The sequence below is a fragment of the Electrona antarctica genome (genome assembly GCF_951216825.1).
Source record: "Electrona antarctica genome assembly, chromosome: 18".
Lineage (NCBI taxonomy): Eukaryota > Metazoa > Chordata > Actinopteri > Myctophiformes > Myctophidae > Electrona > Electrona antarctica.
In genome coordinates this window covers 13,477,282-13,498,284 of record NC_136799.1, presented here as the reverse complement: position 1 = coordinate 13,498,284, position 21,003 = coordinate 13,477,282, and the positions used below count along the sequence as shown (strand labels likewise).

The following is a 21,003-nucleotide window of genomic DNA, read 5'->3' as shown; positions in this document are numbered from 1 at the left end:
CATCTAGTACTTCTTCCATCATTGACCTGAGCAGTGGGACGGAGGGAGCAGCAGAGACAGGTACATGCTCTCGTTGCCTCCGGGGTCTGCTCACGCCTGGAGGGAGGGAGGAGGAGGGGGGGGGGGGGGGGGGGGGGTAGGACCATATGGGTTCCTGTCAATAACAGCCATGTGCTGTCAGGCATTCAGAACACAGCGATCCATATGCTGCATGAGGCCGCGCTGCATGCGCCACGCTGCGCCGCGCGCTCAGCTGGCACCGTGCACCACCGCCCGCCCGCGTTAATGCTCTGACCTTGAACAGGCCGGGGCTTTTCTTTGTGGCCGTGTGCCCTGTTTGTTCTTTGGAAAACAAATGAATTGCGTGGTCTTTGTGTCGACCTTGCGTTGCCTAAAGATGATGATAATAATAATAATAATAATACGTGCAATTTTTATACATTGGTTCTCAATGTAGGGTCTGGGGACCCTATAGTGGTCCTTGGGGGGCACCAGGGGGTCCCCAGCGAAAGTAGTTAATATAGCATCATTTTAACCACTTTAACCATACTTTATACTTTGGCTATTCAAAAATGTTGAAAATTTTGTATGAATATGTATTTTTAAAGCAAACAGTTTTAACACAAATCTTCTCTTCCGGGGGTCCTTGGCACAAAATAGTATGCGGGGTATCTATCTATCTATCTATCTATCTATCTATCTATCTATCTATCTATCTATCTATCTATCTATCTATCTATCTATCTATCTCATGTGTATCAGACGTGGCGCTGCAGTTGATGAGCTCATTACTAAAGTGTATATTTGATGAGATTCTTGACTCATAATGAGAATTATTCATTAGATTCATCATGTGTGCGTGTGTGCTTACGCGTATGTGTGTGGGTCCCGCGGCTCCAGATCTCCAGCACAGCGACTCTGGAGGGCAAAGGTCAGCTCAAGTTCACCTCGGGCAAGTGGAGCCCGCATCACAACTGCAGCCAGCTGGCCACCGCCAACGACACGGCCATACGTGGCTGGGACCTGCGCACCATGAGGTGAGCTACAGTCAACACGCTTAACTTCCTTGTGTTTAGACGTGTGCATTATACATATCCTTACTGTCGGGGAGAGAGCTCTTATCTCCAAGTGGACACTGAAAGTTGTCGTTCTTCTTAACCCTAGGCCTTGAACACTAAACCCGGGTGATTTTCACCTGGACAATTTATTATTCGATTTTCATTATGTGGCGGATTGTTGTTGTCTGAGGTGGGTGGGTCCTTTGGTAGCTTCATGATGCTCAGTGATGCCCACATCCCTGTTTTTTATTCTACAGGCTGGGTGTTAAGTGATGGAGGGTAAATAGAAAATTCCACAGGAAGTTTATATATTTTTTATTTTATTACTGGACCATTCTCACATGTCCCAGGAATATTTTTTTAAATAATACCCACATTTTTCACACACACTCAACCACTTTCACTTTGAAAACGTATCAAAAATGGCAGTAATAGCCGATCTACAAGCTCATAACACATCATGTTTGTGCTACTTGTATGTGTGACACTCTTATACAACAAAGTAAAGTTCATTCTGCCCGACAGCGATGATAGCGATGAAATGGACAGATACCATTTGACAAAAAAGAATAAATAATATAATAAAGTAAAGTATATTTAGAAACACAAATATCCCATTTCGAACCTGTTGCACCTATACATGTACAAACATATACCTTTTCAAGCCGGGTGTCATTTTTGTTTGATATAATAACACCATTAATGTTTTTATTTGTTTTTGGTTTTTGGTCAGGATTTAGAAGGATTTTTTTGTATTGTTTTTTTATCCAAATCAGGTCCAAATTGGATATTTTAAGATTTGTCTTTAACTAGTATACCTACTCAAGTACCGTAATACTTTATAGCCAGAGCACGGGAGTCTATCCCCGTTTGACAATGCCCTAAATAGACCCCTGAGACATGGATTGCTGAGATGGAGCTTAACACCAACTGTACGATCAGGTCACAGTATACAGTACACAGCACCCAAGCCGTGCTACTCATGCGCTGTGTTGCCAGTGCCTGGGATCGAACCCATTACCTTGTGTTCGAAAGGCGACTGCCCTCTTGACTATTTCCCCTGTTGTTTGTTGGATCCCTGCCAATCGCTCTGATCTCGCACGTACAGTAAGTCTCCCTGGATACGAGCGCCTAAACGATTAAACCGGGAATTGTTGACTTTGTGCGAAGGTTGTCAAAAGTGAGTTTTAATCGCTATTATCGGAAAGGTTCATTATTGGTGCTGATGTAATCTGCAGGGGGCCAGGTCAAGCTTTTAATGTCAAACAAAATGCAAATAATTAGTCAGTGTTGTTAACTTACACTTGAGTCTGTGATTTGAATGAATCATGGATTGGAATTTTATTTCATTTTTATTGCATTTTATAGCGCTTTTCCAAGTGCTCAAAGCGCTTTACAATGGTTCAAGTTCAAGTTCAAGTTTGTTGGTCATTTAAAATAAACACACCTTATACAATGTATTCAGGGTATTTTTTGTTGACCAAAAGGGAGTGTTTGGCAGAAGCCTCAGCTTATAATGCCAGCCCTTTTAATATTGAACATAGCTATAAAAGGATGAAAAATACAAACAAAAAAACAAGACAAAAACAAAACAAGCATAACAAAACAAAAACAAGACAAAACAAAAACAAAACATACAAACAAAAAACTAAAAAGGACAAATAAAAAATAAAAATAATAATAATAGTAAAAAATAATGATAATAGTATTTTGGTTATTCTTTTATGATATCAATCCACTTCATTTTCATTCATTCATACATTCGGAGGCGAAGTGGTCAAGTCAACGTCGACGTCCTCACTTCCCACATTCACACCGACCGACTCATTGGAGGCAATGTAGGGTTCAGTGTCTTGCCCAAGGACACTTCAACATCATAGACAGGAGGAGCCGGGATTCGAACCACCGACCATTGGATGACCTGCTCTACGTCCTGAGCCACAGCCGCCACCAATCATGTTTTATATACCCGGTGTACATATGGTATCGATTTCCATACGTAACACAGTACTCAAATGCAGTGGTTCTCAAAGTGTGTCCATCGCTACTGTAGATCCTTCAAAGAGCCATTGTTACGTGACGGCCCTTCCTGCATCCGCCATGTGGTTCACGGGTCTAATTAAAAGCGTTGCATACCTTTAGTTTTCTCTAACACGAAGATGGAGTGCAACGAGACAGACACACTGGATTAATGGACCCGTTCGACGTGGCCAGTGTGTACAAGCACACACTCGCCACGTAACACCTGACCTTACGACCTGTGTGCGTGTGTATCTGTGACTATATTATACTGGTAATAATGTGTGCATGCGCTAATATAGTGTGTGTGTGTGTGCATATGCATACAAATGCTTGTGTGTGCATGTTTCCGCATCTGTGTGTGTGTGTGTGTGTGTGTGTGTGTGTGTGTGTGTGTGTGTGTGTGTGTGTGTGTGTGTGTGTGTGTGTGTGTGTGTGTGTGTGTGTGTGTGTGTGTGTGTGTGTGTGTGTGTGTGTGTGTGTGTGTGTGTGTGTGGGCTCTGCTACAGGAATAATAATCACCTTGCTATCGATCGCTATGATAACGGCAAAGTGCCAGTGAGATTGAGAGAGGGGAGGTGTGTGTGCGGCGCGTGTGTGTGTGTGTGAGGGAGGGAGATAGGCAGAGAGAGGTGTGAAAATACTTCTCGGATGCTGGAGATAGGAGCCTAGATGAAGATCAGATGAAATACTGCTACCCCCCCCCCCCCCCCCCCCATAGAAGCAATATGGTTCAAATGGAAGGAATTATGCCTGACACCCTTTCCAGGGTATAGGCCGTCGACAAGGGACCTCCAGAGTTCTCGGTCACTGGCATTCTTTTCTATCTGCGACCAGGTGCATCCCAGCCTCTTGGTGTCTGCCTGGAGATCCCTCCGCCAGGTGTTTCTATCTGTGACCAGGTGCATCCCAGCCTCTTGGTGTCTGCCTGGAGATCCCTCCGCCAGGTGTTTCTATCTGTGACCAGGTGCATCCCAGCCTCTTGGTGTCTGCCTGGAGATCCCTCCGCCAGGTGCATCCCAGCCTCTTGGTGTCTGCCTGGAGATCCCTCCGCCAGGTGCATCCCAGCCTCTTGGTGTCTGCCTGGAGATCCCTCCGCCAGGTGCATCCCAGCCTCTTGGTGTCTGCCTGGAGATCCCTCCGCCAGGTGCATCCCAGCCTCTTGGTGTCTGCCTGGAGATCCCTCCGCCAGGTGCATCCCAGCCTCTTGGTGTCTGCCTGGAGATCCCTCCGCCAGGTGCATCCCAGCCTCTTGGTGTCTGCCTGGAGATCCCTCCGCCAGGTGCATCCCAGCCTCTTGGTGTCTGCCTGGAGATCCCTCCGCCAGGTGCATCCCAGCCTCTTGGTGTCTGCCTGGAGATCCCTCCGCCAGGTGCATCCCAGCCTCTTGGTGTCTGCCTGGAGATCCCTCCGCCAGGTGCATCCCAGCCTCTTGGTGTCTGCCTGGAGATCCCTCCGCCAGGTGTTTCTATCTGCGACCAGGTGCATCCCAGCCTCTTGGTGTCTGCCTGGAGATCCCTCCGCCAGGTGTTTCTATCTGCGACCAGGTGCATCCCAGCCTCTTGGTGTCTGCCTGGAGATCCCTCCGCCAGGTGTTTCTATCTGCGACCAGGTGCATCCCAGCCTCTTGGTGTCTGCCTGGAGATCCCTCCGCCAGGTGCATCCCAGCCTCTTGGTGTCTGCCTGGAGATCCCTCCGCCAGGTGCATCCCAGCCTCTTGGTGTCTGCCTGGAGATCCCTCCGCCAGGTGCATCCCAGCCTCTTGGTGTCTGCCTGGAGATCCCTCCGCCAGGTGTTTTTGGGCCGGCCTCTGTTTCTCTTCCCCTGAGGGTTCCTGTGGTGGTGTTTAGCTGCACAAACACACTGCCCTCGTACTGTACTTTACAGTGTTTTGGTAGCCCCCAAAAAGGTCCCTGACTACCTAAAAACAAGTGATCATAATTGCCAGCTGCAACAAGCTCTCGTTTATGATCACTTATAAATAATCAGTTTGTGTGCCGCAGCCTCTGCCTCAACTCACGGCTTCACCTTGCGGCGTTTAGAGTATGGGTTTCATGCTGTTCAGACTATGGGTTTTAGGGGTATAAGTCTCATTGGCTTAGAGGCCGCCTAGAGGCAACCAATGAGGAGAAAGTGTCGACTATATCGCTAGTAGAGGTATGTGAACATACCCAGACGCTTGTGAAGCAGCTGGCAAATATCTGCGCAAAATACAGCATTGGGCAGAGTGTTTCTGTAGGTAAGCCCCACCACAGCACTCCAGTGGATGATGAGTCATCATTGATGACTGCTGTAAGTAGCCTTGCCGAGCCATGAGGCCCATAGGGCAGGAGCCTATCTCCTGTTTCTGTAGCGTGAGGCAGCTTGATGTACAAGTACACCCCCTGGACATGACGCTAGTATGTCGCAGGGACTTACCCCCAATCCAACCCTTGATGCTGAGTGTCAAGCAGGGAGGCACTGGGTCCCATTTTTTAGAGTCTTTGGTATGACCCGGCCGGGGATGAACCCCGACCTCCCAGTCTCAGGGCGGACACTCTAACCACAAGGCCACTGAGCTGGTATGACTGCTGGCATACAGGGAAATGATTGGTTAAAAAAAAAAGTATATATTATTTTGTTACATAAACACAGCAATGTACACATCCTGTGCCTTTTAAAGATGTGTGTTCCCTGGAACAACATATTTTCAGATGGGGGTCTGCGGCCAAATACAGATAATTCTGGGGGTCCTTGGTGTCAAATTGTTTGAGAACCACTAACATTATAGAAACATAGGTTTCTATAAAACGGTCTAGAAGACATTTTCATCAACCTTATAGGTCTTAATTGGTTCTAACGTAAATCTACGAAAACACCACTCACTGCGATGTTGTACCACCAGAGGAGGAGCTTAGGGAGAGTAAAAAAAACAATACATTTTGTAAGGGTATTTTTTTATGTGTTTGCTGGAATTCCGTTGTCACCATTATCACCTAGTTACTGCGAGAGTAGCCTGGGGTCCACCTATGCTTTCTATGGCATAGGGCAGCTCCCGGCAGGATCCGCCGGGAGAATCTAGACGCATCTGCGCGACATGAGACTAATTAATTAGAGCAACAGAGAGAGAGAGAAGTGTGTGTGTGTACGTGTGTGCGTCAATTTAACAAAGGTGCAGACGATCAGAAATCAGCAGAGAGTGATCGACGTTTGCGCTACTGTATGCCGTATTGAAGTGGACTCGGACCCAGACTTTGTTTTTCTCCCTGGAAAAAAAAACGTCTGGGTTTCCGAGGCTACTGCGAGAGTGATGTCTAGCCAACCCCAACTCGGGATTCCTGGATCGCTGCCCTCCACAATTTCCTATCTGGGGCAACTGTGGCTCAAGAGGTAGAGCAGGTCGTCCAATGATCCATGGGTCGGCGGTTCGAATCCCGGCTCCTCCTGTCTACATGTCGAAGTGTCCTTGGGCAAGACACTGAACCCCAAATTGCTCCTGATGTGCTGGTTGGTACCTTGCATGGCTTCCGCCGCAATCGGTGTATGAATGTGTGTGTGAATGGGTGAATGTAAAGCACAATCTATGTAAAGCGCCTTGGATAAAGGCGCTATATAAATGCACCATTTACCATTTTAACATCAGGGTCTTGAGCTCTGCAGTGTTGTTAGACACGCTGCCGCGCCGCAGCACGTCTACATAGGTGGTACGCTTCTTTCCCCTCCTGGCTTTGCCTTGGGTTGGCTCCCATACAGTCAATTTACTTGCCTCTAGTTTTGGGTGCCTGACGCAGTGCCCTGCCAGCCTCATCCTTCTCTCTCTGACTCTGAATGTACAAAGTAACTAGTAGCCTAATGACGTTTTAAAATAAATGTAGTGGAGTAAAAGTGCAATATTTGGATCTGAGATGTAGTGGAGTAGGAGTAAAAGTATTGGAAATACTCAAGTAAAGTACAAATGCCTCAGGTAAATGTACTTAGTTACTTTACACCACTGCAAATGTAGGCTAGGAATGAACCCTTTTTTGTACCCTCTCAGAGTTACGTGAACACAATGCGTTGTACTGTATAGTTACCGCATTGCATTCCTGTCATTGTTCAAATGTACAGTACACTGCATCGTGAATGTCTTTAGATTCCTGTGTGTGTCAGACATGTATATGCTAGGAGAGAATGTATTTGGTTTAGCTTTGTCACAAGTGTGTGTGTGCGTGTGCGCGCGCGCGTGTGTGTGTGTGTGTGTGTGTGTGTGTGTGTGTGTGTGGATGCTCATATATGGGGACAGAGTATAAGAGAAGAGTGTGAATGCAAAATGGTTGCGAGTGGAAGGTGTGAGTGTGAATGAGCTCAGTGAGTCATTGTTTGTTTGTGTATGTGTGTGTGTGTGTGTGTGTGTGTGTGTGTGCGTGCATGCGCAGTTGGTATGGCAGCTGTGTGATGGCAGCCTCTCAGCACGGTCCAATGGCTCCTCAGATGACCTCTGAGGTGTCTCCCCGGCCCACACACGCACCTGCACGCGCACGCACACACACATACACACACATGCAATGCCTCCTTTCCTCGCTTCTTCTCCTTTCCTTTTCTCCTCGCTTTTCCTTTTCTTGGCTCAGTTCCTTCCCAATCTGCTTCCTAGCTCTCCTCCCCCACCCCCCCTCACCTCCATAGACTCAGAGCTTGTCACACAGCGAGGCAGACCAAACAAGCGTGCCCTGGTCAAGAACAAGGACAGCGGGGGAGGGAGGCAGAGAGAGCATGTGAGCACACAGCACCACATACCGCCTCTCCTCTCCTCTAGCTAGTTATCCAACACCCTGGAGAATTCCGTCGCTGTGTCGGGGGCAGAAAACCTCTCATCTGCACATTCCAACTGTGTGTGTTTCTTTCGTAAATCACCGCGCTGTACTCGATCGTACCACAGCGTCACGCCAAAGCATCACAAGTAGCAGATCCGCAACCCATTTTGGGCAACCCATTCTGGGCGGGAACCCCTGTTGGTGTTAGCATTATGTTATGCTTTAGCTATTCAAAAATAGCAGATCTACAAGCTCATAGCGCGCCACCGAGTGGCGCGCTACGAGCTTGTAGGTCTGCTATTTTTGAAAAATCGAAGAACCGCTGACATAGAAACATAGCTTTTTCAGAAAACTGTCAGGATGTAGAAGACATTTTTAGAATCTGATCTCAGGTCAAAATGGGTTAAGCTTTCGAGCAGCTTGCAGATCTGCTTCTTCTGATGCTTTTGAATTTGAATCCTGAAGAGTGACCGTTTTGGACAAATGAGGTTTCCACCTGCCAGAGGCGATATATAGCACAGGCTTCTCCAGCCCCGTTGTCTTCCCCAGCGCAAGGAAATGAATGCACTGTAAAATACCCCTCCGTCTTAAAGAGATATTTCATTTTCCAACAGGTTTGGAGGGGTACAGGCTTTAGTTTAGACATACTATTGGTCCGACTGTCATTAGACCGACCACCTACCTCATACCCTAACCTAACCCTAACCTCAAGCACGCAGCAGCGCACGTTCGACCGCATGTCCGACTGTTGTTTCCGTATGTCGGTCCGTTGGTGTGTATAATCCGCATGCGTGTGCATCCTGGTTTGGAGTCACGTTAGCGTCTATCTACTGCAGGCTTTTGTGTAGCGCCCCAGACAGTTTTTAACAAGTTAACTGAGGGTAGTTACTTTAATGTCCGTTTTCCCCGCTCGCAGACTGCCATTGTAGGGAACAGCTTATGTTAGCAATACTGTAGCTCACTATGTTTATGTTACGCCTGAAGCGTTCATATTTCGATCGCGATGCGATGAAATATCACAAATCAGATCACTATTTTGATTTTTGATACCAAGTAATTGTATCAGACCACTTCCTATTCAAACCCATTGTAACTTCAAACTCCATTTGAACCATGTTGGATTCAATGAAAACACCCCTCCTTGGTTCTGGTGACTGATATTGTCTGGGGCCGTGTTTTTCCCATTAGCCTACTTTTTTTTTGGGGGGGGGGGGGGGGATATATAATACCATAAATGAAAAATAAATAAATAATAATTGGAAAAAAACACGGACCCCTCACATAGTAGAAGGACAATACGATGAGTCAGCCAAACAAAGGTGTTTTCGATGAAGCCAATGGTAAGGGGAACGTGATTATATGAACGTCAAATATCTCAATACTGAATCAAGCAACGTGCAACGTCACTCGGGTGCCCACAAAAGTCGGAATAGACGTTAAAATGATGAAGTGAACTGAACTGAACCAGGAGTCGAAATGGAACCAAATGGACCCACAAGCAAGCAGGTCCATTTGGTTCCATTGAGAACACCGAGGAATGAGGATCATTTACCGTGTGCAGAGATGAAGCTGTATATCTAACATAATATGGATCGTGTTCTATTTTTTGCTTAACCCATTTTGGGCGGGAACCCCTTTTGGTGTTAGCATTATGTTGTGCTTTAGCTATTGAAAAATAGCAGATCTACAAGCTCATAGCGCGCCACCGAGTGGCGCGCTACGAGCTTGTAGGTCTGCTATTTTTGAAAAATCGAAGAACGACTTACATAGAAACAGCTTTTTCAGAAAACTGTCAGGATGTAGAAGACATTTTTAGAATCTGATTTCAGGTCAAAATGGGTTAGAATTATGCAGCATTATATATAAATCACGGGAGTACTGGGCTCCGGTATCTCGACAGACCGCATGCTGTGTATGAAATGGGCTTTTGTATTATCGTTGCTGCATGTAAAGTGGAAACCTTGTAAGTCCAAAATTGTTTTTAAAAAAACACATTTTAAAATAGTGAAAATAGCCGATCTACAAGCTCAAAGCGTGCTGCGACGCGCTGTGAGCTTGTAAATCTGCTATTGTCACTACTTTCATGCGGACACTCTTGTACGATGAGGCGGGGTGTTAATTTACGCCAAAAAACATCCAAAAGTTAAAGGAGCATTCAGTGATTTGGGTGATTTGGAAAACCACCCAGTCCGCCCCGGTAACAAAATGTGCACATGCACGCTCTACAGTGGGGGGAAGTGCAACAGGCCAACAGCATGTGCACCAAGGCCCGCCCCCACTCGATCATGATTGGAGGAAGGCCCCACTCATCCTGATTGGATGAAGGTTTTGCCACCCGCCACCAAAACTGAAACTAGGGTTTTTTGACCCCAGGGGCTCACTGGGGACAGGGAGGAACTCCTTATATGGTCAGCACACTCTATAGTAGGGAGGATTATCCAGAAAAAAAGAAAAAAGTGATATTTGAATTAAGTCAAATCACTGAATATACCTTTAAAATGTGGAGATTCGAGGTTTCCCGCCTGGCCGCGGCGATACGCTGCTTCCGATTGGTTTGTGAGGTTGCGATTTGGGACGTATAATTTGTATGTTCTCAAAAGGTCATGTGCTTTACGTACCATAGGTCACAGAGACACGCAGTGGAAGAGACCTTTGCAGCGTTGGCTTGACGAGGGCCAATTAGCCTACATGTTTACAGCCAACACTATGCAATCCCCATCCTTAATTTAACTCTGAAGAGGGTACAAATGAGGCCAAATGGATATTTTATCTCGGTCGTTCAGTTACAAATGGATACATTTTACTGTGATTAGCCTTAATAATCCTCTCACGAGGGCAGATAATGATGCATCTTTTATATGTATAGAGCGTCGCAGTCCCGCCCCTTACCATGGACCAGGAAATGAATCCCAATGCATTTTTCCCATAGACATTTCGTAAAGTATTTATTTAAAGACCTTTTAAGCGTCGTACGAAGCCAACTCGAGTCGTGACAAATCATGACAACACACACAATATTTTGGACCAAACAAATAATTACATAGAAGAAAAACAACAACAAAAGTGTTGTAACCTGCCGTTTTTTTCTTCTTTCTAATTATTTTTTCGGCCCCAAAAATTGTGTTTGTTGTCATGATTTGTCACGACTCGAGTTGGCTTTGTCCGCGGCGTAAACGTCTTTAAATAAATACTTTCTGAAATGTCTATGAGGAAAATGAACGGAGAATCATTTCCTGGTCCATGGTACAGTATATGTATTAAAAATCGTCCAAAAAAGGCTGGGTACTCTACTGAACTCTATATGGGTATATTTTGTGTTGAAAAATCATCCAATTAACATAGGGGCACTCCACGTCACTAATCTGAAAGAATACAAGGGCACACAATGTGTTAACACATTGAGAGCCCACGCAATACTGCCAAAAATCACTTTCACCTAAAAAATCCATTCACATTTTTTATAATTCAGCTGACTGTGGAGACACATGCTGGAACTTTTTTAATTTAAACGCCAAATGCATTCTCAATGGCGAAAACACAAACTTTGGCACCACGTGTAAAAAAATAAATAAAAAAAAAAAGTGTTTTGATTTTCTGATTTTTTTTAATAAAAAATAAAAAAAATAATATATATATATATATTATTTTTTTTGAAAGACGTCCACAGACGTCTTGGGCTATGCACGTGCGGTAATACCCAGGACGTCCACAGACGTTTTGGGCACAAAATGTGTTAACAGGCCGGGCCATATACACCATATTTGAAAACAAAAAGTGAATCTAAGCAAGGAACAATTGTGTACTTGAAACTGTACCAAGTAAAAGTTGACATTAAAGGTAGGGTAAGTGATATTTTATTTTGGTTTCAAATAAAACACGCTTTGTTAGCTTAAAGCTCTATATTCTATAATACCAATCATTGCTATAGAGTGTTTGTTCAGTGACAGTGTTAAATAGCTCTATATATTCTGATAATAATAATAAAGATTAAGGTCCGGAGAGCACTTGCCAAGCAATGCATGAGTACTATCAGAATATAGAGCTACGTAACAAACTGCTTAGCTAATATCACTTACGGTGCGTTCACACGGACAGATGCAAAGATACAGTCTACATGAAGATGCAAAGATGCAGCCGACGTTCGTAGCTGCTGCAAAAGCTATACAAAGCTACAAAAGTAGCTGGCTTCACCTTCAGCTACAAAGATGCAAAGCTTTAATATGCTGTGTAGCTTTGCATCTTTGTATCTTTTGCATCTGGCCGTGTGAACGCAGCATTACTCTACCTTTTAAAGCCATACAGAGACTGTACAGCAGAATACCCCTAAAAGACCTCTGAGTAGTGCTGCATGATTCTTACAAGAATTGAGATCACGATTCTCATTTCTTCCAAGAAAATGTGTATTGTCTTTAGTCCAGTGGTTTCCAAACTTTTTCCTGTCAAGGACCCCCAAATCAACATTTATTAGGCCACGGACCCCCCGTTTGAAAATATGCCAGTGATCCAGATAAGAGAGGATTTTTACGGCTCTAGCAGTGATTCCGAAACATATTAATTTCATGGACCCCCAGTTTCACACGCATTATGCTACGGACCCCCCGATTTAATGGCATTTCTATCTCTGGGACCCCAATTTATATTGTAAAACCACTGTTAATTTAACTCTGAGAGTGTACAAATGGAACCAAATGGACCCGCTAGGGTCCATTTGGTTCCATTTGTACACTCTCTGAGTTACAGACCCATAAGGGTCCATTTGGTTCCCAACTATCTGTAATTGAGCTATAGGTACCCCCTGGAACTCCCTCAAGTACCCCCAGGGGTCCCCGTACCCCACTTTGGGAACCCATGCTTTAGTCTGTAGTTGCTGAATATTACTACACTCTCAGTGATGTAAATAGGTTTTCAATGTAATGAGTCCCGGGATGCAGGGATGGTCTTTTAGATGAGTCCCAGGGACATTTTATGAGTCCCACTTCAGCGACGTTATAGGAGTCATATTTTACAAATTGCAGCATTTAACTCCCATTTCATATGGTTATAATGTGGTTATATTCATGTAGAAAACCGAAGAAGAAATTATTATTATAACTAAAGCTATCAAAATAAACTAGAATAAAAAACAGTACAGTAGTACAGTAGTGCATCCCGTGGATGCAGAGGTCGTTGTTTTAGTGCGTCCCTTAACTATAAACTGAGTTTTGGGATGCAAAATGCACCCTATTTTAATCTCTGCACTCTACACAGATGTGTCACATGGAGCCATAACTACTGTGGCTTTAAACAGACAACATCATGGAGCCATAACTACTGTGGCTTTAAACAGACAACATCATGGAGCCATAACTACTGTGGCTTTAAACAGACAACATCATGGAGCCATAACTACTGTGGCTTTAAACAGACAACATCACATGGAGCCATAACTACTGTGGCTTTAAACAGACAACATCATGGAGCCATAACTACTGTGGCTTTAAACAGACAACATCACATGGAGCCATAACTACTGTGGCTTTAAACAGACAACATCATGGAGCCATAACTACTGTGGCTTTAAACAGACAACATCACATGGAGCCATAACTACTGTGGCTTTAAACAGACAACATCACATGGAGCCATAACTACTGTGGCTTTAAACAGACAACATCATGGAGCCATAACTACTGTGGCTTTAAACAGACAACATCATGGAGCCATAACTACTGTGGCTTTAAACAGACAACATCATGGAGCCATAACTACTGTGGCTTTAAACAGACAACATCATGGAGCCATAACTACTGTGGCTTTAAACAGACAACATAATGTGTCACATGGAGCCATAACTACTGTGGCTTTAAACAGACAACATCATGGAGCCATAACTACTGTGGCTTTAAACAGACAACATCATGGAGCCATAACTACTGTGGCTTTAAACAGACAACATCATGGAGCCATAACTACTGTGGCTTTAAACAGACAACATCATGGAGCCATAACTACTGTGGCTTTAAACAGACAACATCAAAGTGCTCGACTTAAACCTCTCTTAAAGTCTCTCTCTCTTGTAGCAAAAACATAAGAGTAACTCAAATGAATTGGACAGTCAGTCACCTAGTGCTGAAGGATTTTGCTCAAATTTAGAAATGAGATCGCACAGGTACATACCGTATGTCCGAATCCAGATCTCGACCTATTTTCGATTAATTGTGCAGCACTACCTCTGAGAGTCCTTTTTTTTAATTAGAGTTAAATAGAGTTAAACTAGAAAAAGTGCCCTTCTGGGCACAGGTCCCCACCAGGAGGATAGGACTGTGTGAGATGTTTAGGATTAATATAAACATGTTTTTGAGGCATTTTGTTCCAAAAATGTGTTTTGCAAAAATCAACCTGTTGGTGGCGCTATAACAGGCCAATGTGAAAAGGGTGGGATATATTCCTCAGCCTAGTAAGAAAATGTGTGAAAGATTTCAAGTAAATTGCATGCTGCGTTCATGATTTGAGGCTTTTGTTCAAAACGGGGCAATGTTGCAAACTGTGAAAGCTAATTATAGGCAATTAGGATGGAATATGAAATATCGGACAGATCCGACTTGAGCACATGACCATAGAGATAGTGTGTAACGATTTGTGAGATTTTTGGACAGAATCTGGAGGAGTAATATCAAAAATGTGTTTTACAAAAGTCGGCCTCCTGGTGGCGCTATAAAAGGCAGATGCGGAAAATGCAGGTCAACGGTTTGTCCTTGGCCTCTAGGGAGTGTGCATGCAACGTTTCACGCAGATCGGTGCAGTTTTAGGTAAAAAATGTGAAAAGCTGCCTCATGGTGGCGCTATAACAGGCCGTTCTGGAAAATGTGGGGCAGAGGTTCATCGTTGGCATCCAGGGAGTGTGTGTGCAAAGTTTGGCATCGACCGGGTTAACGTGCCGGAGATTAGCTGGTAACAGACGGACGGAAGGACGGACGGACACACACACACACGGACACACACACGGACGGAGTGCAAAACATACTCTCTCCCCATGCCTTCGGCCTGGTGGAGACAACAACCCTCAGGATTTGGCTGTTTGGTCATGTTTGCATTCTCGTCCCTCCAAACAAGAAAGCATAAATTCTCCCAACGTTCTTTCACAACGCCCTGATGTGTTTGTAGGATATTAATGGAATAACAGCGTTGTGCTAGTTTGTGGAGTGTATACAGTACACCGAGTACAGTAAGGCGTTCACTGGTGCACTGGGTGCTTTGAGACCTTGATTAGGCTCACTAACAGGCTTGCCACTGGGCACTCGAGCTGTGTGTGTGTGTGTGTGTGTGTGTGTGTGTGTGTGTGTGTGTGTGTGTGTGTGTGTGTGTGTGTGTGTGTGTGTGTGTGTGTGTGTGTGTGTGTGTGTGTGTGTGTGTGTGTGTGTGTGTGTGTGTGTGTGTGTGTGCGCGTGCGTGCGCGTGTCACTAGTATGTTCTTATAGTGTTTCATCCCCAAATTCCTGTTTGCACCAACAGACCACATTATGAGGGAAATACGCACGCACAAACAAACACACACACGCACGCGCGCGCGCGCACACACACACACACACACACCCATGGAATGAAGCGTGCAGAGGCTGTCAAGCCTGCGGCCGTACCATGCACTGCAGGGTGCATACTGAAAAGCAGTGCTGTGCTGCAGTGAAGCATGGCTCCACAACACCTCCCCTGGTGTGTGCGTGCGTGCGTGCGTGTGTGTGCGTGCGTGTGTGTGTGCGTGCGTGTGTGTGTTTTCCCCTTGCATTATTAGTGAGGGTCTAATGTCCCCAGTATAGTAGAATTTGAGAAATGTCCATGGTCCTCACATGGAGGTGAAAAAGGGGAAATAAAAACCTAAAAACATTCAGATTAGACATTTGGAGGGCCCTCAGGGGTTGGGGTTAGAGTCTTTATACTTGACTTTGAACTGTAAAAATGTTCTGCTACTTCCAATGCCGTCCTAAAATGTTGATGTTCTAGCAAGTATAGTTATTCATACATCCATGTGTGTGCTGTGCCGTGCGTGCGTGCGTGCGTGCGTGCGTGCGTGCGTGCGTGCGTGCGTGATACAGTGAAAGCAGATGGAAAGGGGAACAGAGAAGTGGTGATTGATAGCGGTGCTGTTTGGCCCCTTCAGAGCCCAGGTTAAGAGCCAGCTGTCTTCTCCTCTTACACAGACGACTGTCTGTCAGAAAGCCCTCAACCAGGCAGACAGCAGACCCTCTTCTCTTCTGTAACCACCACCCCTTAAAATCCTGAGCAAGGGTCCCATTGGTTACATTCGTACAACTCTCAGGGTTACAAATTGATACCAAAAACAAGGACATTGAGGATATCAAATAGACCTGTAAGGCAGTGGTTCTCAAACCCTTTCATGTCAAGGACCCCCAAAATGATATTTGTATTTGGCTGCGAACCCCCATCTGAAAATATGTATTGCCAGCTATAGGGAAATATTTTGAGGTAAAAATGAATGTTTTGCTAATCAGGAGAGAATACCCATTCTTCAGTTTAATTTTTTATATGGTGTTCCAATTTTGTCTGCTCGTTTCTTTGTGTCCTCACTTCCAAGTTCACTTGTTTGATCTGTATCCTGTCTGATTTCTCTTTTCCTGATTGGATGAAATTGGTATCCTGACCTGAAAGAGTCTCCTGTTACTGAACAAGTGCTCTAGTCTACATGAATGAGTACTATCAGAACATAGAGCTATTTAACACTTATTTTAACCCCTTTTGGGCGGGAACCCCTTTTGGTGTTAGCATTATGTTATGCTTTAGCTATTGAAAAATAGCAGATCTACAAGCTCATAGCGCGCCACCGAGTGGCACGCTACGAGCTTGTAGATCTGCTATTTTTGAAAAATCGAAGAACGACTGACATAGAAAAAGCTTTTTCAGAAAACTGTCAGGATGTAGAAGACATTTTTAGAATCTGATCTCAGGTCAAAATGGGTTAATCAAAGAAAATCACTTGGCCTACATTAATGTCATATTATCATTATAATCTTAGTGTTTCTGTAATTACCGTTTGGTAACTTTGTACACTTAAAGGTAACCAAACGCATACAAAGATGACACTGAGGATTGTATTGAGTGTTCGCTGATGCTACAGGGTACCCAAGCTAAACCATTATGCAAAAAAAAAAATCTTCTTCACATATTCAAATATGCCGCCATTATGCAAACGTGTTATAGCTATTAGGAGTATCGTATTTCAAATTCAAATACAGGGCCATTATGCAAAAAAGGCGTCGACTGTTATCTGCTGTAATTTCTTTCCCCTTTTGGAAATAGTAATATTCCACATATATATGCCGACTTGTTGATTTAAGGCTGACCTTTCTTAACCCCCGAGACCGTCAAGAACATCCATCTTAGGTAACCTTTTCACGCTGCCGCCGCCCGCCAGACGTCACAATAACCTCCATAACGGAAAAGATAAGGAAAATCGTCAAGGATTTGCATTATTTTTTTTCGTTTACGAATGAACGACAAATAGTGCTTAACCACTTTATTATTTCAAACGTTGGCTATTTAGTAGATCTGCTGCTATTTTTTAAAAATCGTCAAAAGGTGTCCAATTCTTTGAATATATATATTCAGTCACAGCGAATGTTTTTAACTCAAATCTTTGCTTCTTCTGAGGGGTCTCTAGAACAAAATATTTTGAGAATGGGGTCTGCTTCCAAGTATATATCATTCTGGGGGTCCTTGACATTTAAAAGTTTGAGAACCTATACATAGAAACATCCAGAAAACTGATTTAGAAGACATTTGTAGAATCTGGTCCTTAGGTCTTAACCCATTTTGGGCGGGAACCCCTTTTGGTTTCCGCTCATAGCGCGCCACCGAGTGGCGCGCTACGAGCTTGTAGGTCTGCTATTTTTGAAAAATCGAAGAACGACTGACATAGAAACATAGCTTTTTTCAGAAAACTTTTCAGAAGACATTTTTAGAATCTGATCTCAGTTCAAAATGGGTTAATGGCTTAAGTGGTTATTATGGGCTATTTCTATCCTCAAGTTCAATTTAAGGAATTGTTCACCCCAAAAAAATGTATTACCCCATGAAGCCTTGAATTCATGGATTTGTTTTTTCCATTCCTGCGCCAATTATCTTATATTTGGCTCATTTAACTTAACAGGAGGCCAATATTAAAGGAGCATTCAGTGATTTGGGTGATTTGGAAAAAACCCCGGTCCGCCCCGGTAACAAGTTGTGCACATGCACGCACTACAGTGGGGTGACACGCGACAGGCCAACAGAACACACACCAAGGCCCAACCCCACTCGATCATGATTGGCGGAAGGCCCCTCTCTATCCTGATTGGATGAAGGCTTTGCCACCTAGCCAAAAACTAAACTTAAGGTTTTTTTGACCCCCAGGGGTTAACTGGGGACAGGGAGGAACTCCTTATATGGTCAGCACACTCTATAGTAAGGAGGATTATCACAACAAAACAAAAAAATAAGTGATATTTGAATTAAGTGAAATCACTGAATATACCTTTAACAAGAGCAAAACTATATTTAAAACATTCTCTGTGAAACCTGGATCAACAGCATACCTCCCAGTGAGTTGTATTATTAGTTGATACAATTGTGTTTTTAATATAGTTTTGCCTTGGTCTCCTCCTGAGTCATCAAACATTGGATTATTGGCTCATGCAGGAATGCGAGAAAAGCCAAAAAGAATATCCTTGTATTCAAGGCTTCGTAGGGCGAGTGAGTGATTCCTGACGCCCTGCTTCCTTACTACTGAAGTGATTGTATTCATAGGGCGAGTGAGTGATTCCTGACGCCCTGCTTCCTTATATTACTACTGAAGTGATTGTATTTAGATGTGTGTACATTTACTCAAGTACTGTACAATAGGCCTATACACTGACACCACGCTAGACAGGAACGCCCAAAAACGTCACATCCGGTTTTAGCCTGGGGTAAGAATTTTCTATGGCTGCCAATGCAACTTGGTCCAATCCTTAATCACATACGGACAAACATCTATGCCGATGCTATCTAACTTGAGGAGGTAGCGTGCCTTGTCCACGGGCAACAGATCTTTCAACGTATGGCATTGCAAATACGTTTGATAATCGCTACTCTGCTCAATATTGTTTTTAAAATGCCGCAAATTGCATTGCAGTAAACGAGAGCAAATCACAACTTCCCCCGGTTGTGGGCAGAGTCACAGTTTGAGGCGCTGATTACGCGCTGTGGTGTCAGTGTATCTCACAGCCCCCTTTCCACGCCCCCTTCCGGAGCTAGTGGTATCTTTTAAACATTAGCATTTACACTTTTTTTCTATGGAGAATCTAAGTACATTTCCTAATGTTAAAATGTCAAAGACCGATAATAATATGAAGAAAACACAATGGTATAACAACTCAAATAAGTAGAATAAACCTTACCTTTACAAAACAGTAGTTTGTGGCTTGTGAAAATACCTCTTTTAACATGGAAGCCTATGGACCGCAGAAAAAATAACACCACCACTAGCTCCAAAAGGGGGCGGGGAAATGCTGTGAGATAGGCCTATAGAGCACCTTTCACAGACACAAAGTGCTTTACAGGTTTAGAAACACAAAAAAAGATATCAATACAATTGTGACAAAGTAATTGTCACTATTGGCTACCATTTCGTCTCTGTTCGGGTTGAAACCTCATACTGTATGTCCGAAACGGTTTCTTCTCAGGATTCAGATTCAAAATGTTCAAAAGTAGCAGATCTACAAGCTCAAAATACGACGCTTGTAGGAGATCTCCTACCTTTGATGCTTTTGTGTGACGCTGTAGTGTGATCATGTAGGGCGTTAATTTAACCCATTTTGACCTGAGATCAGATTCTAAAAATGTCTTCTACATCCTGACAGTTTCCTGAAAAAGCTATGTTTCTATGTCAGTCGTTCTTCGATTTTTCAAAAATAGCAGACCTACAAGCTAGTGGCGCGCCACTCGGTGGCGCGCTATGAGCTTGTAGATCTGCTATTTTTCAATAGCTAAAGCATAACATAATGCTAACACCAAGGGGTTCCTGCCCATGGGTTAAGAAAAATCACGAAACGATAAAAATGGAGATAAGAGGTTTGTGCCTGCCAGCAACGATTTAAAGTTAGTTTTACTTTACTTGAGTATTTCCATTTTGTTTAATATTTCATATACTATACCACTCCACTGCATCTCAGAGGCAAATTTTTGACTTTTTTATTTAGCCTATTCCACTACAATCTGACAGCTTACTAGTTAGCAGATTTAGATTATTATTACAAAACATACATTAACTGATGAATGATGTTGCATTATCGTAAAGTTAAGCTACCCAGCAGCGCATAAAGCCATTAAAACCAGTCCCACCTTTATACCAGCTGCAGCATTAAAGCGATGAACACACGTTAATGCATTGCTAATTACAAAATCCAACGCTGATTGTGGAATGAGCCTTTCTGCATGATGATACAGTACGTCTGCTATACTGTAAACACGTTCTGATGCCAACACTTTTGTCGACCTTTCACCCGGGTTTTGATTTGCAGGACTTTACTTTTATATTATTTCTACATTGTGGTACGGCTGCTTTTGTTCAAGTTCAGTCAGATAACTCACGAATGGATTTAACCAATTGTGTGCATATAATATTCTTGGAGTTTGGCTCTGCTACATTTTACTTCCTGCTCGGCACAATTAAACACCATCATTAAACATTAAGAGCAGGGAGATAGATATACAATAACAACCCCCCCCTATGCTGGGAACAGAAATAACAGAGCCTACCGGTGGTGGCGGTGGGAGCAAACATCACATAACAGCAACCAGGAACCATATGCAGAAGGGTGCAGTCTAGGTGAGCTTAAATACCCCGCCCAATTCGTCAGCTGACATCAGCGAATGATATGTGGGTCTTGCAAACACTGAGGCTTCGTACACACATAAAGAACAAATGTTCTGTGCTCTGCCTGTGTTTCATGGCCGCCTCAATGCTTTTCCAATGGAAGTGACGTGGTTTGACCAAACACTTGTTTGCCCCCCTCCCCCCAATCAAACAGTGCAGTACTTAGTTTAGACAGTTTTTGGTTTAGACTAGTCATTGGTTAGACCAGTCATTAGTCCTACAACTACAACCTATCTCAAACCCTCACCCTAAACCTAACCTCCCACGGGGA

At 43.9% G+C, this 21,003-nt stretch overlaps 1 protein-coding gene across 1 annotated transcript in view; it reads left to right on the top strand.

Annotated features, from left to right (window-relative positions):
- Positions 1 to 21,003, top strand: part of eipr1 (EARP complex and GARP complex interacting protein 1) — an 87,934-nt gene that overhangs the window by 53,806 nt on the left and 13,125 nt on the right. Inside the window, exon 6 of the mRNA XM_079527638.1 lies at positions 901 to 1,037. Coding sequence (XP_079383764.1) covers positions 901 to 1,037 — 137 coding nt within the window. The remainder of the gene's footprint in view (positions 1 to 900; positions 1,038 to 21,003) is intronic.